Source organism: Mytilus edulis, chromosome 1 (genome assembly GCF_963676685.1).
Source record: "Mytilus edulis chromosome 1, xbMytEdul2.2, whole genome shotgun sequence".
NCBI classification, from domain to species: Eukaryota; Metazoa; Mollusca; class Bivalvia; order Mytilida; family Mytilidae; genus Mytilus; species Mytilus edulis.
This window is the reverse complement of record NC_092344.1, coordinates 6,394,976-6,422,871: the sequence shown is the minus strand read 5'-3', so window position 1 is coordinate 6,422,871 and position 27,896 is coordinate 6,394,976. Positions and strand designations below refer to the sequence as shown.

Sequence of the window (27,896 nt, the reverse complement as noted above, 5' to 3'; positions counted from 1 at the left end):
TAACAAACAGACAACAGAGACAGATGAACAAACAGACAACAGAGACAGGTAAACAGATAGATATTATGGATCTATCACAAGTAGATGCTATCAAACTAACTTATAAAGTAGAAAACTTAACATTGAAAGGCGAGACAAAATTTGATCAAAGTCTCAAATGGCTTGGTTGCATTTGTGAATAAATTTTGCTGAAAAATTACCAAGTTCCAAAGTCTGGAAAAAATGAGAAAAAATCCTCAAACAATCCCATAATAGCAGGTGCTCAACTTCAACATATGTGCAATTTTCCTGTGAAGTTTCAGGGATCTGGAATGTAAAATGAAGGAGGAGTTGACTATACAAATCAAGTACCAACTTTTCTCTGTCTGTCCATCCTCCTTACATCACCGTACTACTGATTTTGGAGTTAGTTCAACCCAGTCAAATGTTGATGAAAACCATCCTCAACAATGACACTTTCAAGATTAGTTTGAACATATTTATTTATAGTGGATTGGGAAACAAGTTATTGAAACCTCTATTAATCCCTTTCCACTTTGCGGGTGCGAGTGCTGCCTTGTAGCGGCATTAGCCTGCTCTTTTTCGAAATCTTCAAGGGTGTCTTTTATGTGCAAGAGATATTGCTCTCTTCTTACAAGGGTCAGCCATTTATCGTCCCCTTCCGACGGACTATCATCGTTTCCTCAAGAACATACTCACAAATAGTGTCAAGGGGAGCCGAAAATTCAGTCCCTGAAATCATCATCCAGGAACGGGAATCGAACCAGGAACCTTTGTGTTAGTACATGTAGTCCGATGCACTAACCATTACACCATGGCTCTCATTTCAAAATTAGTGGAACAGTGTAAAGTCCCCCTTCTAAAATTTCTTTGAAATGTACCTGATAGGCTTGTACAGAAGATACACATGTGATGGTATTCTAACATTGTTTTGATTTATGTTCTTGGTTATTTTTTGTGTAATGTGTTTTGACCTCTAAACATATTTTATGGGTTTTTTGTTGGTTTAATGTCACTCAAATAACACACATTTCATTTTACTGATCAGATACATTTTAATAGCATGGTCACATTTACAATCTATTATAACAAAGTAAAAATGTTTATACATGTAACAAAAAAGAACAAAACTGTAACCACACAATCAGCTACAAGATGAACAAATAGTATGCAATGACTGGAAATCTAATACTCTTCTCTCCTATTAATGTGGAAGACATGTGTTTCTTTGTGATCAATCATATTAAAAATCTTACTTTGAATCAGCATGTTCTTATATCGTATTATTAACACTATTTTAGTTACTCAATATGCATGTAATATCCTATCATATTCTGAATGTCAAATTTAATAATATAATAAGTCACTATAACATTTCTGTCTATTAGCTAAGAACATTGTCACAAATTAATAGACTTTTTTAAAAAGTATTGAACAGATAAAGAAAAGTAAGTAATCATTTTGCATGGATATACATGTACTATTGTACAGTAAAACATTTCAATCAGTTAACTGCAGATAAAAATATACATAGAGTAAGCAGTTTATTCATTAATAGTACCTGGATCTGAAAAAACATACATGTCTGGGAAAGTATCTATCACTCAATGCATTTATGATATGCTAATCACTTTTTTATGATGATACAATAACATTTATAACTTCATTTTGTAAACAAAGCCAGTAAAAGCTGTATTTTGATGTCAAGTCCTGTATGTATGTATCTTCAAAACTCAGTGTCTCTAAGTTGGTTCGTCCTGAACATGCATGAAATATTTGCCACTGGACATTAAGCAACCAACAATCAATCAATCTCTAAGTTGGTTACTTTCATTTTCTATGTGTTGTAATATCTCCATATCACAAAAAATCTGCCTAAATTTCTTGGTATTTTCAGACTTGCCAGAAGCTATTTTTCTTCCTCTTTTTTGTACTAGTCATACTAGCATGTATGGTGTAAAATTATCCCCTGGTTTGGAATATAAAGTACAGAAATGCTTGTACAGATGGACTATGATATAGAAAGCATTCAGGTACAATCCTGATCACAAATTTCATTGGTCAAATAAAATATTGATTTATTTTGTGTCCTCCTCATTTGGTTCATTTCGCAGTATTATTGATATTCTTCTGTCTTTTGGTATAATTTGTCCTTTAAATTTAGATTCTGCTTCAGCAAGAACTTCATGGGAGTACTCATACCTTATAGCATCTCTGAAATAAAGGAAGTCCATTTATATTTGTTTTATAGTACATGTAAAACTTAGCCAATCAAGTATGTAATACTAATACAACATTATTTTTTAATTTGACGTATCATAATACAACTTTAACAAAAAGTTGGATATGATAATCAGAATCTTTTGTCTTTGGTTTTTAGAATATGGATTGTTAAAACACTTATTTGTTATTATAATAACGTATTATGCAAAATCTTTGCACTTTGTTAATGTCTTAAACTAATTTTCACACTCAATAAATGAATCGCACTTAAAAAATCAATAACAAATTCATGGCTATCATGAGCTATTTCTTAATTTCATACTCACTTCATTATGTATAGTGACCTTCTTTTCAGTAATATATCAGCATATTTATTTTTATCCTTATCATGTACCAATCTCATCACAGAAGAAGACAATAAACTTAATCCAGCAATGGTATTACCACAAAACTGTAAGTAAAATAAGACAATAAACTTAATCCAGCAATGGTATTACCACAAAACTGTAAGTAAAATAAGACAATAAACTTAATCCAGCAATGGTATTACCACAAAACTGTAAGTAAAATAAGACAATAAACTTAATCCAGCAATGGTATTACCACAAAACTGTAAGTAAAATAAGACAATAAACTTAACCCAGCAATGGTATTACCACAAAACTGTAAGTAACATAAGACAATAAACTTAATCCAGCAATGGTATTACCACAAAACTGTAAGTAAAATAAGACAATAAACTTAATCCAGCAATGGTATTACCACAAAACTGTAAGTCAAATAAGACAATAAACTTAATCCAGCAATGGTATTACCACAAAACTGTAAGTAACATAAGACAATAAACTTAATCCAGCAATGGTATTACCACAAAACTGTAAGTCAAATAAGACAATAAACTTAATCCAGCAATGGTATTACCACAAAACTGTAAGTAACATAAGACAATAAACTTAATCCAGCAATGGTATTACCACAAAACTGTAAGTAAAATAAGACAATAAACTTAATCCAGCAATGGTATTACCACAAAACTGTAAGTAAAATAAGACAATAAACTTAATCCAGCAATGGTATTACCACAAAACTGTAAGTAACATAAGACAATAAACTTAATCCAGCAATGGTATTACCACAAAACTGTAAGTAAAATAAGACAATAAACTTAATCCAGCAATGGTATTACCACAAAACTGTAAGTAAAATAAGACAATAAACTTAATCCAGCAATGGTATTACCACAAAACTGTAAGTAAAATAAGACAATAAACTTAATCCAGCAATGGTATTACCACAAAACTGTAAGTAAAATAAGACAATAAACTTAACCCAGCAATGGTATTACCACAAAACTGTAAGTAAAATAAGACAATAAACTTAATCCAGCAATGGTATTACCACAAAACTGTAAGTAAAATAAGACAATAAACTTAATCCAGCAATGGTATTACCACAAAACTGTAAGTAAAATAAGACAATAAACTTAATCCAGCAATGGTATTACCACAAAACTGTAAGTAAAATAAGACAATAAACTTAACCCAGCAATGGTATTACCACAAAACTGTAAGTAAAATAAGACAATAAACTTAACCCAGCAATGGTATTACCACAAAACTGTAAGTAAAATAAGACAATAAACTTAACCCAGCAATGGTATTACCACAAAACTGTAAGTAAAATAAGACAATAAACTTAATCCAGCAATGGTATTACCACAAAACTGTAAGTAAAATAAGACAATAAACTTAATCCAGCAATGGTATTACCACAAAACTGTAAGTAAAATAAGACAATAAACTTAATCCAGCAATGGTATTACCACAAAACTGTAAGTAAAATAAGACAATAAACTTAACCCAGCAATGGTATTACCACAAAACTGTAAGTAAAATAAGACAATAAACTTAACCCAGCAATGGTATTACCACAAAACTGTAAATAAAATCAAATTAATCAGATAACGACAATAAACTTAATCCAGCAATGGTATTACCACAAAACTGTAAGTAAAATTAAATTAATCAGATGACGACAATAAACTTAATCCAGCAATGGTATTACCACAAAACTGTAAGTAAAATTAAATTCATTAATATTAAATGCCTTTATTTTCTTATTCATGCCCTCAAATGCAAATAAAGTATTTAATATGAACAAAAATTCAAACACATATCTATGGGAAACAGCTCGCCTAGACGAGTGCAGCAAAGTTTTATTATCAAATAATTCAACTGTCCTTGAATCACTTAATTTGCCAGCACACTAAGACCGCTGCAGCATACATGTCTTACAAACATATTTACAATGAAAAATAATGAAATAGAATCTTTCATATCACAAAACCATAATTTCATTGCACTAAGACTGAGCTTCGAATGGCCAAGCTATGAAAATGTATTTTCAATGTTAACTTTTACCGCAAATGACCAGTCTGTGCTATCATACAAATAACTTTAAACTCTTAACTTTGTTAAGGTGACTTATTGTTATGCTAAAAAAATTTAAATATTATTGTAAACATAAACACATGTTCCCAATATAACAACAAACCCATGAGCCATCGATAGTTAATAAATACATTTATTATAGTTATTTCTCTATACCTCTCTAGGATATGTCAATAAATGAAGAAAAGTTTATACATGTTATAAAATGTAATCTTTCTAGAATGCCAAGGTATACAAGTGTTAAGTCACAAAGTTTCCTCTTTACAATATATGAAATTAAGTGACGTTCTTGCATTGTGTTCACTCCACATTTACAAATTACAACAATACTTTCACACAGATATAATTTAGTATATCAGATTGGTATAAAAAAATTCGGTGATTGTACTGTAAAATACCATTTCTTGTTAGGTTAGTTTTCATCTATGATAAGACAAAGTCAAGTATATATATTGGAAGTTACTTCTGGACTGACTTGGTATATTTGTCCAAAGCTGCATGGTTAATTTGAACTAAATTTACCATTATACAAGTTATAAGGGTAAACACATTTGTAAAGCATTTGGAAATTAGTATGGCGTTCATTATCACTGGACTAGTATATATTTGTTTAGGGGCCAGCTGAAGGACGCCTCCGGGTGTGGGAATTTCTCGCTACATTGAAGACCTGTTGGTGACCCTCTGCTGTTGTTTTTTATTTGGTCGGGTTGTTGTCTCTTTGACACATTCCCCATTTCCATTCTCAATTTTATCACTACATTACACTAGTCATTGTGGGGCCTTTAATAGCTTGCTGTTCGATATGAGCGAAGGCTCTGTGTTGAAGGTGGTACTTTGACCTATAATTTTTTACTTTTTAACCAATTGACATGGAAGGAGAGAACTGTCTCATTTACACTCATACAGCATCTTCTTATTTCTAATTCTATCATTTGCAAATAACTGTACAAAGTCAGGATTAAGACAGTGAAGAATATATTGTTTAAATGTTAATGTTTTGAGCAGATTAGTTTTAATGCATATAAACTTAATGCAGCTTAACTTAAAAATTAACTCCCCTACATTTATTATGAACAAGAATGTGTCCATAGTACACGGATGCCCCACTCCCATTATCATTTTCTATGTTCAGTGGACCGTGAAATTGGGATGAAAAATATAATTTTGCAATTAAATTAGAAAGATCATATCATAGGGAACGTGTGTACTAAGTTTGAAGTTGATTGGACTTCAATTTCATCAAAAACTACCATGACCAAAAACTTTAACCTGAAACTCCCACTTTCATTTTCTATGTTCTGTGGACTATGAAATTGGGGTCAAAAGTGTAATTGGGCTTAAAATTAGAAAGATCATATCATAAGCAACAAGTGTACTAAGTTTCAATTTGATTGGACTTCAGCTTCATCAAAAACTACCTTGACCAAAAACTTTAACCTGAAACTCCCAATTTCATTTTCTATGTTCAGTGGACCGTGAAATTAGTGTCAAAAGTGTAATTGGGCTTTAAAATTAGAAAGATCATATCATAAGCAACTAATGTACTAAGTTTCAAGTTGATTGGACTTCAGCTTCATCAAAAACTACCTTGACCAAAAACTTTAACCTGAAACTCCCACTATCATTTTCTATGTTCAGTGGACCGTGAAATTGGGGTCAAAAGTCTAATTTGGCTATAAAATTAGAAAGATCATATCATAAGCAACAAGTGTACTAAGTTTCAAGTTGATTGGACTTCAGCTTCATCAAAAACTACCTTGACCAAAAACTTTAACCTGAAGTCGGACGGACGAACGGACGAACGAACGGACGGACGAACGAACGGAGCCACAGACCAGAAAACATAATGCCCCTCTACTATCGTAGGTGGGGCATAATAAAAATCTAGGCCAAACTTTTTTTTGTCAAAAATTACATTTTTAATAGTGCTTTTTGTAGGTTGAAAAAAAAAGAAGCAGATCTTTTTTTATTTGTAATACTTTTGATATATATTTTTATGACAGCCACATACAGTAGCTTTAATTTGATCTCACATTCTACTTGATCTAATAAATACAATCCGATTTACTACTTAGTTTTACATAAAATAAATAGGAAATGTGTCCATGGGACACAGATGATGCCCCTGCTTGGATTTAAAGTAATTAAGGGACCAGTAAAAGTGCCACTACCCAAATTTGTACTTAATCTGAGTTTTGTTGTACATGTAATAAGCAAAGCTTCACAACATTTGCTATTGGGCAAACTAAAGTTAGAGAATAGAAACAATAAATTTGTTAAAGGGCATAACTCTAGAATTGTTACAGTGAAGCTACCCAAATTGAAACTTGATCTGTAATTTGAGGTAATAAGCATTATGTATAAGTTTCATAACATTTGGACGAGGCAAACTAAAGTCTGAGAATGGAAACCAATTTTGGGACATATGTACCAATGGATATACGAAGGGTAAAACTTAATGCCCACTCCGCTATGATGGAATAAAAAGGTTTAAATCTAAAATCTGAAATATTTCACAATACCTAAACTGTTTCCCTCCTTTATTTTGCTTACAATCACCAAGTTGAAAATAAACTAATTTGTACCTTTCATATGGTTACATTACAACTTGTAACAAGAAAGCATCTGAAAGCTTGCACAAATTCAATTAAAAAGTTTCAGTTTAGTTGAAAATATAAACATACATGTACACTGAGATACATGTAGCTGAATTCGAAATAATCCTTTTTTTATTGTAGTAATAAACCAATTTTCAAGACATTTTGACAAAATTATTTTTTTAGGATTTTTAAAAGTTTTAAAACATATTGAAGTTCAGGTCAAGTATTGTCACTTACTTTGGACTTTAGTTAAACAAAATACCAGCATCAACGTACTGTCCAACATAAACATATCCCTTCTGTGGGCCATGGCTGCCTCAATATAGGGTTTGATATATCATTTCTGTTCGTAGACAAGATTACAATGTACGTACATGCACATGTATGTTATCTTTGGAACAACTCACCCTTACTGCATCAATATGTGGTTTGATATATCCTTTCTTTTCTAGGTCTAAAATATGTACGTATGCTAACTTTGGAACCTCTGGTGGGAAAGCAATATCTTTAACTCTATTCAAAATTTTCTGGTTTTCTTCATTCCACGATCTTCTTTCTGTTTCTCTAAAACCGTGGATTGCCTACATTTTAAAAAACTACATGTCAAGACCCGAAAAAAAACCAAACATTGACAAAGAATCATTGAATATGATCTTTCTTTATAAACATGATAAAATGAAATATTATTTGCAAAATTTTTGTACTTTTTCTCTATAACATCTAACATTGTTTAACTACAGACATGATATGCATGGTACATGTAAATGTATTAAAAATATTTTTTTGAACAAAATTCATTGTCAGCAATGGTTAGTTAAAAACTGCTATGATTATTTAATAACTTACAAAAGAAAATATTTAAAGATTAAATTATTACTTTTTCTCCTTAGTCATGTTAGTATTAATTTAAAAAAAAATTATATTGTGACTCTTTAATCATTAACATACACTACTTATTCATTTTAATGTACATGTATAATTCAAATATAGTTGACAACTAATAATTAATCATTATAAATTGATTCTATCATCACAATAATTTGTCAAGCCATCTCCAATTTATCTGTTTTTTTATCAATTGATAAATAAATAAATTCTTAAATTACAAAAAAGTGATGGACAGGCAGGTTGGAGTATATTGCCTTCTAAGACTCTACATGTATAACATCATAAACATGTATCAATCAGTATGCATTCAATAGACAACTTTTGAGTTCGTTGCAAATCCGTCAAAAAGTTTGGTTTTAGTAAACATCATTTTAGGGGCGTCGTCACTTCTGTTCCTTTGTTGAGCGATTGGTGGAAAAAATGACAATGCTAAATTGCACATACTATTCGGTAAATTAATTCTTTTATAATTGATATTCAGCACTGCTATTTATATATATCATAAAGGAATTGTGATTAGGTATCTATGGAAAAAATAATATTTCTAGTTTACAGGTTGGGAACAAACCCTCTATATGGTGATTGTACCTGTATAGAGGGATAATCCTTCTATAGAGGGATAAAATTATCCCTCTGTAGAGGGGTATTTTCGTTCAGATTGGATTTAAGTCAAAATAGGGCAGAATGGTATTTTCTACTTATTATGACGGTAACCTGCAACAGTTGATGCACCATCTAACAAAATATATGCAATCTATTTTCCCGAGGGTATCACCAGCCCAGTAGTCAGCACTTTTTGTGCTGACATGAATTATCATTGATATGGTTATATTTATAAATTAACTGTTTACAAAATTTAGAATTTTTGAAATACTAAGGCTTTTCTACCTCAGGCATAGATTAACTTAGCTGAATTTGGCAAAACTTTTAGGAATTTTGGTCCTCAATGCTCTTCAACTTCGTACTTTATTTGGCCTTTTTTTTAATTTTTGGATTCGAGCATGACTGATGAGTCTTTTGTAGACTAAATGCGTTTCTGGCGTATATACAAAATTTAGTCCTGGTATCTATGATGAGTTTATTTACAACCACTGGGTCGATGCCACTGCTGGTGGAGATTTATATCCCCGAGGGTATCACCAGCCCAGTAGTCAGCACTTTTTGTGCTGACATGAATTATCAGTGATATGGTTATATTTATAAATTAACTTGTTTACAAAATTTAGAATTTTTGAAATACTAATAAAATTGAGAATGGAAATGGGGAATGTGCCAAAGAGACAACAACCCGACCATAGAAAAAAAAACAGCAGAAGGTCACCAACAGGTCTTCAATGTAGCGAAAAATTCCCGCACCCAGAGGCGTCCTTCAGCTGGCCCCTAAACAAATATATACTAGTTCAGTGATAATGAACGCCACACTAATTTCCAAATTGTACACAAGAAAACTAAAATTAATATTATAATACAAGACTAACAAAGGCCAGAGGCTCCTGACTTGGGACAGGCGCAAAAATGCGGCGGGGTTAAACATGTTTGTGAGATCTCAACCCTCCCCCTATACCTCTAGCCAATGTAGAAAAGTAAACTCATAACAATATACGCACATTAAAATTCAGTTCAAGAGAAGTCCGAGTCTGATGTCAGAAGATGTAACCAAAGAAAATAAACAAAATGACAATAATACATAAATAACAACAGACGACTAGCAGTTAACTGACATGCCAGCTCCAGACTTCAATTAAACTGACTGAAAGATTATGATTTCATCATATGAACATAAGGCTTTTCTACCTGAGGCATAGACTAACTTAGCTGGATTTGGCAAAACTTTTTGGAATTTTGGTCCTCAATGCTCTTCAACTTCGTACTTTATTTGGCCTTTTTTTTTAAATTTGGGATTCGAGCGTCACTGATGATACTTTTGTAGACGAAACGCGCGTCTGGCGCATATAAAAAATTTAGTCCTGGTATCTACATGTATGATGAGTTTATTGTTCACCATAATTGAAAGCTGTGATAATCAAGTAAATTCCACTCACGTATGCCTCACTGAACAGAATTTCTATTGTTAGATTTAACATCAAATTTAAAGGTCAACTATCCCTTTTGTTGTTGTTCAGATAGGTATACAATAGATTGCAAGTTTTGTCACTTAAGCAGAAAATTGGTCATCCTAATTTTTAGTAAAGTGCAATTATTGATGCATATGATGCTAGAGATTATAGCCTATAAAAACTAGAAAATGCCATTCTGCCCTAATTTGCTTTAAATCCAGTCTAAGGGGACGACCATTTGATATTCTGGGGGGGGGGGGGGGGGGGGGGGGGCAGGAGGATTTGTTTTTGATCGGTTATTAATTTTTGTAAACTAAGAGGACAGATTATTCATTTTCTGCACTATTGAAGCAAGATTTTTCATTTTCATTAAAGCAAGGGACTGATTATTCATTTTCACAACTATATTTATGATATTCGAAAACATACAATTTTTAAATGATTTGTTTATTATAAATAATACATGGATAGTCAAGTCATTATGTAAAAAAATGTACCATTTAATCAGAATTAATCCTCCTCCTCTGCAGAAATGAATCTTTTATATTCCCAACTGCATATACATGTATTGCATACATGTACATACATAGTATTAAAGTTTAGTTGTAACTAGCCTTTTTTTAAAGTATTGGCAGACATTTTTGGTCGAGCTTAGGCTTAGGGCTAGGCTTAGGGCTAGGCTTAGGGCTAGGCTTAGGCTTAGGGCTAGGCTTAGCACCCACTGTAACCCTAGCTTATGTCCTGACAACCTTTTTTTTTGAAGGGTTTTGGAGCCACTGAAGGTCCAAGAAGCTATAGAACAAATCATTAATGATGCAGAATCATGCTTTCTGGATGTTCCCAAGACCCTTTCATAATCTGAAAATGCAAGTTTTGTTTTAATAATTTTTTAACAATATTTTGGTCTCAAGGCAAAATGTATAAAATTCAGTGTAAGACTTAAGTTTCTATGGACAACATCAAAAGACCAATGTGCATGATAAAGCAAAAATGGAATTCACATAGTTAAGTCTTTGGCTGCTGTTTTTTTTAAACTCATGATCAAGTTCATAACAAAATTATTAAATTACAAAAGGAATGCAACTCTTATTGAGCAGAATACAGAAGGGCAATCAATGAACAAAAGACAAATAAATAATAAACATTGATCCCGAAAAAATCAGGACTACGTCTGAGGGAAAACAGAACTTGCTTCTTGCAAGGCACTTGCCATGAACACAATTTGATATGGAGACAAACGTTTGGTTTTGAAAATTTGCCTCAATGTAACAGCCCTGTTAAAATAAAAGTGAGGTAAGGTTTCCTGAGACAATATACCTCAAGTTAAATGAAACCAATTTTCATACATTTCAAGTAATATATTTAAATAATATTTATACTTTTATTATTAAAAAAAATTGGAAGTGTTTCCAGATTTATTCTTGGGTAAAAAGATGAATTTATGAATAATCTGGTGCCATCTCATACTTTCGATTAGACCTGCTGAGGTATTTATTTTCAATACATTGCAAGTCATGTAATTTATTTTCAAACTACCACAGAACAAACCATTTATTTTTGTGATTATCAAGGCTGAGTTATTTATTTTCAAAATCCCCCCCACCCATAATATCGAATGGTCATCCCCTAAACAAAAATACCCCTCCATAGAGGCCACTAGGGGTATAATTTTATCCCTCTAAAGAAAGGTTATCCCTCTAGATCTATACAGGTATAATCACCATATAGAGGTTTGTTCCCAATCTGGTTTATCCTTTTAATTTTACAACTGTGAATAGTGACACTCATAAAAAAAAAAAGTTCCTATTGTATATGTTTCCATATTGAACAAGGTTGTTATGTAACAGTTTATTTCCTCCTCTGTGATATTTTATCCTGAGGACAATTTGTCCCGGTAATTTTTTTCCAGGCATGGTATTTCACAGGTTGATTTTTTCCAGAGAAGTGAAAATCTATCTGTGTTTTGCGGATAGTATGTACCGGTATATATTTGCCGTACTATATTTCACAGAACCGTGTGAAATAGAGTCCCATTAACTACTATGTAAGTTACTCACAATCAATATATACCCGACTATAATTATAAAATGTTTCACAAAGGTAGACCAAATTTGCATAATTTATCAAAGGGAGGTAATTATGAGCAATTTATATTTTAAAAGATATTAGTATAATATATTTCTGAATCTATTTTATAGTGAAATTTTTACTTGAATCTTATTTTTTATATATTCATTTATATAAAAAGATGACTTACAACTTGATTTTTAATAAGCCGACAGATAAAATTTCACAGGTAAAAACTATCCAGCTGTTAAACATGCTTTTGTTCCAATATATTGTTATGTTTATTTTTTTCTGAAATTTTTATACCCTTGAGCCTCCTTAAAGGACAAGTTTTTTTTCTAATAACTATTCAATAAGTTAACTACCCAGATAGAATTTCACGGCAAAGGAAAAAATATCCCAGGGAAATATTTTCCTCCAGATAAAAAAATAACAACAACTACTGTGACATTTTTTCCTCCGGATCAAATTTCACCCAGATATAATTTTGCTTTACATATACCAGTCAGGGATATAACTCTATAGGGTTATTACAGGAAAATAACATACATTTGTTATTGTGGACTAAAAAATCAAAGAACTGTGATAACATGTGTATGTTACATGTTTCAAAGGGACAATATACATCATTAGTTTAGTTAAAATGTATAAAAGTTCTATTAATATTACTTTTTTCTATATGTATACTTAACTATTTAAAGATATAACAGTTCATAGTTTGCCAATTTTGCATAGTACACCTATATGTTATTACAGAAAAAATATGCCTGAAATAACTAAAGGGTGTTATCACAGCTTCTCTATATCACTTCAAAGCATTTGCTCAGACAAACATCATGCTTAATTACAATGTAGTTTGATTTATTGTAAGAAATAATGACCAGAGCATGTAATGAGGTTCTGCGCAAGTTTCTCAGTAATTCCCAAGTGTCTTATATAATAAGTTACATTCCTTTAATAACTGAGCCTTGTTATCACAGCTAAGTTAATCCCTTAATAGCCTCGACTCATTGATTTACCATGGTCAATCAAAATGTATTAATTTAATTAAAAAATTAGTTATCAAGACTTTGCATTTAGTTTCTGCGCAAAGTCTCAAGAGTTCCCTAGAGCCCACTATAAATGGAATAATTTTACAAATAACAAGCATATGTTATTACAGATTTAGAAAATTTAAGGTGAAAGTATCTGTAATAACACACGCAAGTTATTTCCTGGAATAACCCTATAGAGTTATATCTCTGACTGTATACAGTTGTCTTTAAATAATAAATAAAAAGTTTATGACATGAACTGTTCATGTCATAATTACAGTCTGAGTTGTCATTTTTGTAAAAGGTACAAGTTGTCTTCCAGTCATATTGTTTTATAGAAGTAGAAGTACCCAATAGACAAATACTTACATTGTCCCAGTGGTCGTATTCATATCTAAGCCTCCTCATATATGGGTCAACTTCATTAAAAAGTGACATTTCTTCGTTTTCACTAAGGAAATCTTCTTGTACCAACATATTGGTATGAATTTCTTTTTCTAAAGAGATATCCTTAGTATCATAATAAGTAGTTATATTACTTGAAATTGTTTTATTTACGCCCTCATTTATCCGCATTGAAAACAGATTAGTCAAATTGACCTTTGTAAATGGCTTAAGCAATCTTCTTAATTTCATTTTCCTTCTATAGCTCCGTAGCATTTTCTTCTACTTAAGCAGGGATGACCTACAACCGTTTAATACATTTAGGAAGTCGAAAGTTGTTGACAAAAATCTCCATCTTGGAATCTGTATCAGCGCTGCGCTTTATATAAGCTATATTTACAGAGATTACAAGCGCAAAATTCGACTAGATGAAAGCGGAAGTAAACTGTGTTTCCGTTTCCCACAGCAACCAGTATATACATCGTTCATTGAAAAGATACAAGAAAGCTCAAGAAAGGTAACTTATGTTCCCATTTTGCTCCAATCTTTTGTAAAAAATATATTAGTGCTGTATTAGATATTGCATTGTTAGAACAATCATTCAGGTACATTGAGTTGTCACAAAACTGCAATCTGTACAAACAAAACTGTGTTTCTGACTCTGTGATATGTTTCATCTGACATCTCATCATCTTCCAATAAATTATGTCCAGGAGTCGTACACGACTCTAAATTGTTTCAGCATTGTCTAAACTGTGAAACTAAATCTGTATGATTCTTTAAAACTATACAGATACAAATTTCGAATTTAAAAAAAATGCTGTTTACTTTCAAGAACCTGTTTGGAATTTTTTGAATTGACCACAGTTTTAACATCTATTGGTATTGGGTTTGTTTGCTCCTCACAAAAATTTGTTCCTACATATTCTTTCTTGGTCCCTTTGCACCCTTTTTTTTTTTTTATACTGGGCGAATTATTAGATGAATAACTATACTACTAAAGGAAAAGCCCAATTTCATTGAGTCTCAACTCCTCTGAAACCAAATTAATTTGTTTTTGAAACAATATTTTATCTGCCTAAATTTGCATTTGAATTATTATTTTATGTTTCTTTAATCACTCTGTAATGTTTATGTCATGTTGTTATTAATGTTATGCTCTTAATGGTCCCTTTAATTTGGAAAATAAAAAATGTTGTATTGTATTGTATTGTAAAGCACCATTTTTTTTAAAGTAAATATAAAATTTTGAAAACTGTTATCATTCTGTGTTTTATATGCTTTCGTGCATGCTCAGTCGATGTTCTGCCTGTAAAATTATAATACTAAAATAATAAGGTCACTCATGTCATGAACTTTGCACAGGATTTATACTTCTAAATCCTATCGTCACATAGTTTTTCCCGTAGTAGCAAGAAAACCAGGACAGGTTCAAACAAAGATTCTGATAGCAGAGAAAATTATTCACCTTTTGATCATCACATCTTTATTAATTATCAGATGACAATTCTAGGCTTAAAATAAGATGTATACATTTTGTAAGTACTTCAATATAGTCACAGATCCGCAATTTATACTATATATGCAAGTTTTTTTAAGTAACGAGGACACTAAATATTGCTAAAGAATAAGTTAGTGAGGTGTGTTGATATGATTTTTTACCCTCTTGTAATATTCAACATATTGAAGTATTATTTAGACTTCAGTGCAAATTGAAATGTTGCAGTATTCATTTATCTACATGTAGATGCTAATAGTGTTGTTATAAAAATCCTGAAAAGTATAAAGGTTCAAATGTTATTTGTCATTTTCTTTTATCTAAATGTACTGTTTATTTTCATGTCAGGAAATAAAGAGTAACTTGCTAAACATCTGGTTTTTATTTGATATTTTCAGGAATCTGAGAAATCTGTCAAGATGGCAGCAGCCCAATTTGATGCCAAGCACATCTTTGGTTTGAAACCAGGCGTAGCTGGAAATGTTTGTTACCATGACGAACAGACAATTGTGTATCCATCAGGAGCCAACTGTGTTATGTACAACATTGACCAGAAGACACAAAAATTCATTTTACCAACAGAGAAGAGTGAAGGAATGACAGCATTGGCAATAGGTCCAAACAGAAGATATGTTGCCATAGCTGAAAAGGGAGAAAAACTTGTAATAAACATTTATGACTTGCACAATAACAGAAAGAAGAGATCTTTAGTGCAACCACCAGATATCAAAGCCACTGAATATGTCAGTCTTGCATTTTCACCTGATTCAAAATATCTGATTGCACTGACAGGGAAACCAGATTACACCTTACTGTATTACACCTGGGAAAAATCTAAAGTTTTGGCTTCAACAAAGACAACCAATCCACAAACCAATAATCCAGTCTATCAGGTATTTATAATCAATGGTTTTAACTTGACTCTCATCAACATGCTATATGGAAATTTTATATACATTTGTAATTGGGAAAAGTGGAATTTAAATTTGTTTGGTATCTTAATGATTAGATAATTTTGCAAAGTTTTTACACATGTTATCTGTCATGAAATGGTAATACAAATATATTCAATTGTACAGGGCTCAAACTCCATTCTTATTATTAAGAAATTTGAAGTAGCAGCTGGCAGCATTCTAAATTTAAGTCTAGGGAAATAGGCTGTAATGATCATATACCAAATATTAAAATGACCCAAAGAATACAATATTAACAGAATTGATTAGGTTTTCTTTGCAGGGTTTGTAACAAAGAAGGTTTAGTTTTAAAAATTAAATGCAGTATTTAATATTGTTAATAACATTGTGAAAAAATGGGAATTTCCCTTTAATATCCCATTCTTTACCAAATCAAGTGTACCATGAATGACCTCTACTCATATCTATATTTATATTTTGTTGGAATCTATATATAAATATATTAAAATTGGTACAAAAAATGTATTGTTAATTATTCTTTAAATCTTTTAAAAATATTTTGCAATCAGTCATATTTTTGTTACCTTTTTAGGCTAGCTTCAACCCACAAGATAATACACAACTGTGTGTAGTTGGCAATGGAATATTTAGAAACTTCCGCTACAGTGAGGGTAACCTCAAAGCTTTCAATTTCCAAAAGATGGAACCACAGAATTTCTTATGTCATGCTTGGGTGTCAGAGGAAAGAGTTGTGGTTGGAACTGATACAGGAAAACTGCTGTTGTTTGAAAATGGAGAAATAAAAAATGAATTCAACATAGGAGCATCACTTCAAGACAAGTAGGTTTTCTTGAAAAAAACATCAAATTCTCCATGATACATGTATTTCAAAAGTTATTGATATAATCTTTTATTTCTTAAGTTAAAAATACAATTTTCCATATGTTTTGTTAACACATACAAAGATAGTTTCTTGTACGTTATTACCTTAAATTATATATAACTTGGTTTTACAATTTAAGATTCATATAAATTATTGGAGACCATTAATATAAATAAACAAATTACTTAGGAAAGCCTCAAACCAGTTATTTACATGTATATAAAAATCTACAACTCACTAAAGAACATTCCTATTTTGTGGCAGGCAGTTTATATATATATATATTGAACTGTTTTGTATTTATATATATTTAACTGTTTTGTATATATATATATATTGAACTGTTTTAGGAAGCAGGCAGATGATGATTCAAGTATTGTAACCATTCCACAAGTAACTGCAATAGTTGCCTATTCTAAAGGATTTGCCTGTGCCTGTGGTCCTGGAACTGTACATCTCTATGAAAAGACAGATGATAAAGATTTGTTCAAAAAGTCTAAACAAATTAAGGTAATTCATTCTCATAAAATATTATTCATATATATGAAATAAAAATGCTAGTTTAGTAAAATTTATTAAAATTTCAAAATCATTTTTTATTTTTATTTTATGTTTATATATTCATTTATTTGTATTGAAAAAAATCAGTGTGTTGTTATGTCAAATATTTTCCCTTTTGTTTATAATTTTATTTGGTAAATGGTTCTAAAAATTTGTTACATTTAAATTGAATTACCTTTTCAGATTCCACAAGATAATTTCAGTTCTTATGCTACTAAGGCTCAACAGCAAATAATTACATGTTTGGCCATCAGTCCATCAGAAGAAACTCTTGTTGCTAGTACAGACCAAAGTCAGATATATCATATACAGTTACCTAGTGCTGATCTTGGAAAGGTAATTCTGGAGTTTACATTACACATTAGTATGTTTAGTATTTTATAGAGAACTATCAGAAAGCTTTTTAAAAAATTGTTAATTGTTTAAGATTTCTAAAGAATACAGCTTTATTTGACAGAAAAATAGGAATTGTTCTCTTGGAGAAATATCATGTTGATAATATTCTTAGAAACTAAACAAGAATGTGTCCCAAGTACATGGATGCCCCACTCACACTATCATTTTCTATGTTCAGTGGACCGTGAAATTAGGGTCAAAACTTTAATTTGGAATTAAAATTAGAAAGATCATATCATAGGGAACATGTGTACTAAGTTTCAAGTTGATTAGACTTCAACTTCTTCAAAAACTACCTTGACCAAAAAAAACTTTAACCTGAAGCGAACGGACACACAGACAGACAAACGAACGGACGCACGGACGGACGAATGGAGGCTCAGACCAGAAAACATAATGCCCCTCTACTATCGTAGGTGGGGCATAAAAACAGTTTAAGTGTTGTTTTTATGTTTAATGATTGTTTGGATTATTGTTCAATGTACAAAATGTATAAACACATATTTTCATTGTATACAAATATATTAACTTGTATGTTTCTATTCTTATTTCCAATGTAAGATTCATGTATTTGTCTGCTTATTAACGCTTATTTGTGATATTTTTTCAGAGTGAAGGTGATGTTGTCCAGTTTGAAACTCTATCACAATCCTTCCATAGCGGACAGATTTTAGGTGTGGATATTTGTATCCGTAAACCACTGATAGCTACATGTTCTTTAGACAAATCTGTTAGAATATGGAATTATGAAAAATGGTAAGATTAATGTGTATATAGTCAACACTATGATATTAGTTCATGGATCTATTGAGTTATTAATATTTGTAAATAATACTGTCATGCAGATTTTAGAATACCTTTAATTTACATATAATATATCAAAAATAAGTGATAAAGAAAGAAAATTAGTGGCTAATTATATTCTTCAATCTAAGTTTTAAAAGAAGAGAAGTTTATAAACTTCTAAAAGTTTTAAGTCATCCATTGTAAACAGTCTAGTTATCCCTTTTCTATTTAATATAATTTTTGAAAGGGGAGATAACCATATTTTGATACCTTGCAATGGCTAGCATGTCTGTCAATCTTAACAGTTCATACAACCCAAGATCATAAAACCTTTCACCTCAAGCTCTAGTGTAATGATATAATTACTTGTAGTTATACTTTTAATATTTTTTATAGACTTTATATTGAATTGTTTTTAATTTCAGTAATTTAGAACTGTATAAAGAATTTCCTGAAGAGTTGTTTAGTATAGCCCTCCATCCCTCTGGTCTTTATATTCTTGTTGGTTTCAATGACAAACTGAGGTTACAGAACCTGTTAATAGATGACATCAGGACATTCAAAGAATTCAACATCAGAGGCTGCAGGGAGGTAAATATACTAAAAAAAATAAGGTGTTCGCTTTTGTCAGTTTTACAAGCATATTATTAACATATACTAAAATGTATCCATGCACAGGGTTCTCGCTAAGGATTTTTGAAGGCAAGTCCAGGGACTTGTAATTTTTGGCCATTGTGAGTCCAACAGCAAGAACAAGATGTTTTATTGCAATTTATTGTAACATTTTAGTCTCCATGGCCTAACAGACCAATGAAATGACATTAAATTCAGAATATTTTTAAACTTTTGCTATAAAATGATGATATTTGTGTTTAACTGGGTTCAGTTTGTACACAATATTTCAATCTTGATGCATCTGTGGACTCACCAGTTTTGAAAATGGTGAGTCCAGAACTCATGGACTCGTCTTAGCGCGAACCCTGCATGCAAATTATTACTTTGTTTAGACATTTTGAAGAAGATTAAAAGAAAAAGAACTTGGGTTTTATTTTATTTTTCCTGTATAGATTGTAAATAAATTTTATGATAAATTCAAAAAGTGTTAAATACTTTCTTTTAAACTTGTCTTTTTTAAATTTAACATTATTTTCGGCAGAAATGTAACCTGTATCCCAAATAAGTCAACAATTTATTCTATGATATTTTACAGTGTACCTTCAGTAATGGCGGCCATCTCTTTGCTGCTGTTAGTAACAATGTCATCCAGATCTTCTCCACAACAACCTTTGAAGATGTCGCCACCCTCAGAGGTCACAATGGCAAGGTCAGATCTATAACATTCAGTAATGATGACACCAAGCTAGTGTCATGTGGTATGGAGGGAGCTGTTTACGAATGGAACATCTTTACATCTAAGAGGATTCGTGAGAATGTAGAGAAGGCCTGTAGTTATACTGGGGTTTCTGTAACAGCTGACAACAAAACAATATATACAGTTGGAACAGACAAGAGAATTAAAGAACTGGCTGATTTTGAGGTAAGATGATAGAGTCAAGGCTTTATATGTTAAAAATGTTTCTACACTTGATTTCCTAGTTATTGTCTAGTATTTAAAAAAGCAACTTTAAAAATGCTGACCTTTTATACTTTTGATTTTATCACACTGCAAGAGAAAACATACATGTGTATTTCGTTAGATTTTTCTTGCGCTTGAACAGTTCTGTAGTGGAACATGTTATAATTTTGTAAGCATCATACATTTGTACCATATTATGTCTTAAAAAGATTTCATGAACCATAATCAAAATGAGTCTTCCTAATACAGACTTTTATCTCTGCTTTAATGATGAGAAATCAAAAGAGTAAACTCTAATGCACAAATCATTAATGTTTATTGAATATTCAATCTTTACATATATTGAAAGAAATGTGGTTTAGATATGTAAGAATATAAATAAATTATCCAATTGCTTTTTATTTAGGTTGTAAGGAACATACCAGTTGGTGATATATCTCTAACAACAGTTGCCCTGTCACATTCTGGTCGTATGTTGTTTGGAGGTACAGCAAGGGGATCTGTTTGGTCATTCAAATTCCCATTGACTATGCCTGTTGATGGTAAACCTACATGGGAAGAGAAACCAGGTCATGGCATGGCTATTACTAAGGTAATTTTAATGGCAATTTATTGTTTTGGAGGTTTTTTTATGAATTGTCTCCCTTCCCAATGAAATTTATTATTAATATGAGTGTTCCATAACTTCTGTGTTTTATCTTTACTACTTTTCACATGGAATAATTATCACAATCAGCTTCAGATCAAATCCTTCAATTGTTACCTAATAATATATTTTAAATGCTTTTGTTTTCATATTTAGATGAAGATCACTTATGATGACCAGTTTTTAGTGACTGTTTCTGAAGATGCCTGTGTAATGTTATGGAAGCTAAGAGACCAGGAAGCAAGAGGAGTATCTAAACGTGATAAAGATATTGGTTGGACTGAAGAAATTCTCATTACTAAGAGTGATTTGGAAGACAAGGTATGTTGGCAACATATTTTACAAATATGTCTTATCATATAGCATCAATACTGTGCAAATTCGGTAAGGTGATAAAGGTTTCACTAAAAATCTTTTCATTTAATTTCATTTTAAGAATATATTTTACAAATAACAATTAAAATGCTGGAATACATTTCAGTCATTTACCAGATAGATTGTGTTGATAAATATTTCCTTGTATATCAATGAGATTCTTTACCATTGACATTTATCAAATGACTTTATTTTAACAGAACAACCAAATGGCTGAGTTGAAACAGAGGGTACAAGAATTACAAACAGAAAATGAGTATCAGCTCAGGTTGAAAGACATGAGTTACAATGAAAAAATCAAGGAATTGACTGAGAAATTCATTGAAGAAATGGAGGCATTAAAAACCAAAAACCAGGTAAATTAAGTGTACAATCTTTAGAATATTGCATTAGTTAGTCTTTTATGTACTTCAAGGAAAGGTTAGAAATAAACATAAATGGATGTTTTACTATATGTTGAAGGTTTAAATATTGAAATTATCCTAGAAAAAATAAAGAAAGAATTGGACAATTTGTTTTTTTCTTCAGTGATTCAACTATATTTTGAAGACAGAAATGTTTTTTTCAGCAAGTTAAAGGATTTAATAGTTTTATGCTATAAATGTCTTAATCATCTTTTCAGGTGCTGAAAACTGAAAAAGATAAGGAAGAAGCCAGACATGAAGAGGAACTGACAGAAAAACTAGAGGCCCACTCAAGAGAACTTCAGGATTTAGGTAACATACTTATAAACAATTTATGATTGGACTTTTTACAAAAAGCATCAACTTTGAAATATATTTTTAACGAATCATCATTTTCTTTAAAAAAAAAATAGTTCATGTTGTCTCTTTGACAACATGAACTGTTTCCATTCTCAATTCTATATAAAAAAAATCTTATTTCATAAACAAAGCTTCTTTTACAAATTAATGAAGATTTTTGTTTGGTAGGCATAATACATGGTGTAACAACTCATTACTTTGTTTGCAGAATCTGCCAATAACCAGAAACTAATGTTAGAGTATGAGAAATTCCAAGATATGCAAGCCAAAATGAACAGATTACAGGAGGAATATGACCGACGCCTCCAAGAGAAGGACGATAGCAAGGAAAGAGCTCTACAAGAACTAACAGAATACTTTGAGACCAGAGTCCAAGATATGACTGCTAAGTTAGAACAGGTATGTCCTTTTAAATAAGTTAAATAAGCCAATGAGACAACTGTCCACAAGAAACCAAAATGACAGAGACATTAACAACTGTAGGTCACCGTACGGCCTTCAACAATGAGCAAAGTCCATACCGCATAGTCAGTTATAAAAGGCCCCGATATGACAATGTAAAACAATTCAAACGAGAAAACTAACAGCCTTATTTATATAAGAAAATGATTGAAAAACAAATATGTAACACATAAACAAACTACAACCACTGAATTACAGGCTTCTGACTTGGGACAGTCACATACATAAATAATGTGGCAGGGTTAAACATGTTAGCAGGATCCCAACCTACAATTAATCAAGTACAAAAAAAATGTGATTGATATCATTTTAATGAATATGTGAAGCTTTTAAAGTTGATTCAATAAAAGTTTAAGCATTGATTATAGATAAAAAGCACAGAAAAAAGTTCTTTACAACTTCTTAATGCCAAAATATTATGTCATTGCAGGCACATGATGAAGCTCAGCAAGCAGCCAGAGAATATGAGGAAACAAAGAAACAGATAGAGGAAGACTCTGACAGAGAAATCTTAGACATTAAAAATAAGTATGAAATGGCTCTGAGAGAAGAAAAAGATAAACACACCAAACTGAAGGGAGAAGCTGGTATTACACAGAAGAAGGTATTTATATTATTTAAAAAATAGTTTGCTTGTACAGATTGCTTTGAAGTAAAGATACATATACATTGTCATCATTTCATACAAGTGAATACAAGTTTAAAATATTTTAGAAAGCTTAAAGTTCTAATGCCAACAATATAAATATCTTATTTACCAGCAGCTGATCTTAACATACTATTGTTATTAGTTCAAATAAAATCAAAACAATTTTGACATTTATTTATTTTGGTGTTGATGGCTGATATTTGATAGTCTTTTTTGCAATTGAGTTTACAGACAGTTAGAGACTGACATATTGTTTAAAACTATTGTGTCATATATAAAACACATGTCCCATTTTATGCATATATTGCAAAGATAATTAAGACAATTAAAAATTCAATTTCAGTATGAAGGTGTACAAAAGGAAATTAAAGAACAGAAACAACAGATCAAGACCATACAACAAGAGAACAAGAAACATGAAAATACAATCCAGAATATGACAAAGGAAATTGAAAATCAAATTAAAGAAAAACAAGAGAGAGATGATACCATTCAAGATAAGGTATGTCTAACAGGATTTTGACGGGAGTGCTATATTTTAGTGTTCTATAATTTTTTATTTGCATTTATAGGAATAATGTTTATATGATAAATTAAACATTGTAATATAAATGCTCAGTAATTGTTATATCTAAACATTTTGTTATTGATGTAGTAAATGCGAATACACAGAAGTTCTTAAAGGGAAACATGTCATAGAAATAGAATAAAAGAATAATTGAAAACTGTATTTTAGTTACTAATTTTAATTAACTCATTATGTTTTAATTTGCAAAGCAAACAAATGAAGATTTATTTTAAACTTATGATGATAGATAAAATGATATTTATTTTTCCTCCAGGAAAGAAGAATATATGATCTGAAGAAGAAGAACCAAGAATTAGAGAAGTTTAAGTTTGTGTTGGACTACAAGATAAAAGAATTAAGAAAACAGATCTTACCAAGAGAAGAAGATATTAAGAAAATGAAGGAACAAATTCAAGAGGTATTGTATATAACTCTTTATAACAAAATACAATAGAATGGTCATTGCATGTAAAACACTATAGATACCTACTCGAATATTGTATGTCAATGTGATCAGTTTTAAGCAATATTTAATAAAGATGTATAGCACATTTCTATTTCAAGCAAAACCAACGCTGTAGTGCTTTAGCAATATTTGTATTTATAAGGTATTATATACTATAATAAATGTCCCTAATCTAGATATTAATATTTGTAGATGGAAAGTGAATTGGAGAGATTCAACAAACAGAACACACAACTAGAATTGAGTATTAAGGAACTGACACAAAAATTGAAAGCTACAGACAAAGAAATGCACCAGGAGAGACAGAAGGTAAGATTGCATTGTGTAAAATTATCTTTATGAAACCATTGCTTAAAAAAATCTAAAAGCAAATAAGATTTAAAAAAATATTTATTCAGGCCAATGTGCAGTAAATATTACTATTTAATTTTGAATTGATGTGTCCAATATATATAAGCTCTTTAAAACTGATTTCATCAAGAAGTTTAAGCCAAGCTAATTTTTTGAAAAAGAATGAATATTGATATTAAGGGAAGATAATTGAAAATATGTGATTATATAATCCTGTATTTAATAGGTGCGAGATGTTGAAGCAGTTGTGAAGAGATTTAAGACAGATTTACACAACTGTGTTGGTTACATACAAGATCCTAAGATGTTGAAGGAGAGCATCAAAGCATTGTATTCAAAACATGTACAAGAGGACATTGTAAGTGTTAAAATCTATTATTGTTATAAAGCTTGAAAACTACAATATCAAAATAAAAGTAATGTATAGATACAAACAAAATATTAGGCTAGAAAACTACCAAATGAGAGAAAAAAACTGTTTGAAAGCAAACCGTCTAAAATATGGTTTCAAAATTTACATAATAAGAGGATGTCACTATGTTAGTGCAAGTTGTTTCTTTAAAACTTAGAAGGTTTGCATCTTTTTCGAGTAATATATATAAACTTCTAATCTTGATTGCAACCACATGATACTTAATGTTTTGTTTACTCAAAACGCAAGATAATAAACACACTATAGATGAGAGAAGAATGAGAACAAACTGACATTTTGTCCTTATTTGGCAATAAAGTGTACACATTAATTTATTGAAGTGATCAAATACATGACTTATTTTCACACAATTTTTTTTAAGGGCTACAGGGGATCCACATTTTATTTGTGTTATTTATGTTTTCTAACAATACATCTGTTTATCTATGTTAACACACAATATATCTGTTTCAGACTGAATCAGCCAGTGTCGATGCTGATATCCAGAAAGAATACAGTAGACAAAGAGAACATCTAGAAAGATCTGTCGCATCTCTACGTAAAAAGTTAGCAAAGGATTCTGGTATCCACAGAGCAGATAATGTTAGGATTATGCAGGTATTTATCTCAACAATTTTATTCACATACCCTTCGAATATTATAATTCAGTTTTTTATGGGAACAAATTATATTTTATATTTTATTTCTGTAAAAGTAGCTGCCCTTTTTTTTTGTGACAGAGATAAGTATTCCTATTCCCAGGAAAATTAAACCTTTTCTATGGTAGACATTATGAAAAACTTTGTAATTTTTTTAAATTGTTTGTAAACTAATAATAAAGTTTTTAATCTATCTTTATTAGGAAAATGTATCCTTAATCAAGGAAATCAACGACCTGAGACGAGAACTAAAGATAGCTAGAACAACAATACATGACTTAGAAGCAGCTATGGGACTTCATAGTAAGAAAGCTAAGAAAGATCCAAATTCTGTCCAGACCATATCATTTAAAGCACCATCCGTAATGGCTGAGCAGGAGCTTGAAGAGAAAAATAAAATCATTGAAATGCAGAGAATGGAGATAAGGAGACTTAGAGAAGAATATGATTCAGGAGGATCAAGACCACCTTCTAGACCCTCATCTAATCCTAAACTACCACCTATGGAAGTGGCATAAACATTGTATGGAAATTAACAATTCTTTCTACTGCCGCTTTTTATTCTACAACACTTTAAATGGTAGATGAATTATTTTGGTCCGTTTAAACAATTTTGGTATATCTATTTGAAATCATTTATTTTTAGAAATTTACTTTTCTAAGGTTTTTTTAAGCTCTACCATTGTTTTCCAGAAGATAGACTACTTCAGACTGTGATACTATTTTAATGACTTTTATATATATTTATTGATTTTATTGAGTGCTAAAGCTCTCACAATATTTTGTGTGATATCTTATTTGTAAATTTGTAAATATAATAGAAGTAAATGTTATATTTTATTTGTACAATCGAATAAAACAAATAAAAGTAAAAACTTTGTATTCTCTTAGAATGCTTATTAATATGGTGAAGGACCATCAGACGCTGGTTACTATTAAACTCTAACTTTTTTTTATATTTGACAATATCACTACAAAAAAAATATGATAGTGAATAATTTATTACTAGTAGACTTAATAAGTGAAGTTGTAAGAACCAGTTTAGTTTGAATCATTATTATGTCAGAGATTAGTTCAGGTCATAGTTATTAAACGCAGAATGAGATGTCCTGATATGAGATTATGGATAGAATGATATAAATTACATTTATAGAATAATACGATGTGTTATGATTGCCAATGTGAACACAAGAGACAAAATGACACAGAAATAAACAGCTATAGATCATCAAACTGCCTTCAACAATGAGCAAAGCCCATTATGCGTAGTCAGCTATAAAAAGATCTGAAATGACCAATGTAAAACAATTCAAAGTAATTGATACAGAGAAGACAAATATTTCAAATCTTTGTTTACCATACAGTTTTACTAACAGGATGACAACGTACATGATCAAGCAAATAAAATACATCACTGGAAATCAGGTTAAAAATCTGCTTATTTATACATGAAGTTGGTTGAGGTACCCAAAATTGGTATCTGCAGTATTTGTGCATTCAATAGTTTTCTATCTCATGCACATCAACCCTTCTTTTTCTTTCAATTAATATTAAAGTGACAGCTACTGAGAGGTTTTGACTGGGAACATGCACGTTAGCATGGTGTAGGGTAAAATAAGTTTTTGAAGTACACAACCTTATTTTTTATGTAACAACAGGCAAGAAGAAACAGATAACCAATCAGCAGAGCTTACATACTGTAAATTCAGATATTATTGCGAAAAATGCGACGTATTGTAAACGCAATAATTTAAACTCGCATTTTGAAATATTTTATATGAATTCAACAGGATTTTACTCAAAATCGTAAAAATTAAAATCGCATTTAAGTCTAAAATGACAAAATCGCAATAATAAATGCACTCAATAATTTCTGAATATACAGTAGTATAATGTCACCTCTTCCAAATAATGTTTGCTAAAGGAATGAAATATGATAAACCACAACCAAAATGTTAATATACAATCAACACCACAGTCTCAATAAACAGAAGACCTAAGTCTCAATATTAACAAATCAATATTAAAATCTCTCAAAGAAAACCATACAATAATCTCAAGAAACAAACAAGACACAAAAGTTCCCAAAAACAAACTAAAACCAAGGTCTCAATAGACGAACCAACATCACAGAGAAAAACATAAAAATATATAACACTGATCAATAAACCATAAAAATGAGGTTAACATCAATAAAACCTGCCAGACTGACATGAACATGATAAAA

The 27,896-nt window shown here is 30.8% G+C and overlaps 2 protein-coding genes across 2 annotated transcripts; one reads left to right on the top strand and one right to left on the bottom strand.

The window, feature by feature from the left end:
- Positions 1-1,035: 1,035 nt before the first annotated feature.
- Positions 1,036-14,076, bottom strand: LOC139522745 (alpha-ketoglutarate-dependent dioxygenase alkB homolog 7, mitochondrial-like). Its single transcript, XM_071316254.1, has 4 exons — positions 13,689-14,076; positions 7,681-7,854; positions 2,550-2,674; positions 1,036-2,214 (listed from the first exon to the last, which is right to left on the bottom strand). Exons 1-4 carry the CDS (start codon positions 13,977-13,979, stop codon positions 2,079-2,081), a joined length of 726 nt encoding a protein of 241 aa, XP_071172355.1. The 5' UTR covers positions 13,980-14,076; the 3' UTR covers positions 1,036-2,078.
- A 44-nt stretch (positions 14,077-14,120) lies between these two features.
- LOC139522734 (cilia- and flagella-associated protein 57-like) lies at positions 14,121-26,549 on the top strand. The gene is made up of 20 exons (XM_071316244.1): positions 14,121-14,220; positions 15,600-16,094; positions 16,708-16,955; positions 17,349-17,508; positions 17,743-17,895; positions 18,566-18,711; positions 19,167-19,332; positions 19,952-20,278; positions 20,724-20,909; positions 21,120-21,284; positions 21,539-21,694; positions 21,961-22,054; positions 22,311-22,501; positions 22,995-23,168; positions 23,557-23,715; positions 24,056-24,199; positions 24,440-24,556; positions 24,825-24,956; positions 25,485-25,628; positions 25,873-26,549. The coding sequence occupies exons 2-20, from the start codon at positions 15,621-15,623 to the stop codon at positions 26,185-26,187; spliced, it is 3,651 nt and encodes a 1,216-aa protein (XP_071172345.1). The 5' UTR covers positions 14,121-14,220; positions 15,600-15,620; the 3' UTR covers positions 26,188-26,549.
- The last annotated feature ends 1,347 nt before the right edge of the window (positions 26,550-27,896 follow it).

Coding starts and splice junctions, on each gene's coding strand:
- LOC139522734 (XM_071316244.1), top strand. CDS start 15,621: ATGGCAGCAGCCCAATTTGATGCCAAGCACATCTTTGGTTTGAAACCA. Junction 20,910..21,119: donor ATGGCATGGCTATTACTAAG/GTAATTTTAATG, acceptor TTTCATATTTAG/ATGAAGATCACTTATGATGA. Junction 23,169..23,556: donor CTGGTATTACACAGAAGAAG/GTATTTATATTA, acceptor ATTCAATTTCAG/TATGAAGGTGTACAAAAGGA.
- LOC139522745 (XM_071316254.1), bottom strand. CDS start 13,979: ATGCTACGGAGCTATAGAAGGAAAATGAAATTAAGAAGATTGCTTAAG. Junction 7,855..13,688: donor AATACGACCACTGGGACAAT/GTAAGTATTTGT, acceptor TTTAAAATGTAG/GCAATCCACGGTTTTAGAGA. Junction 2,675..7,680: donor CACATATTGATGCAGTAAGG/GTGAGTTGTTCC, acceptor TTTTACTTACAG/TTTTGTGGTAATACCATTGC.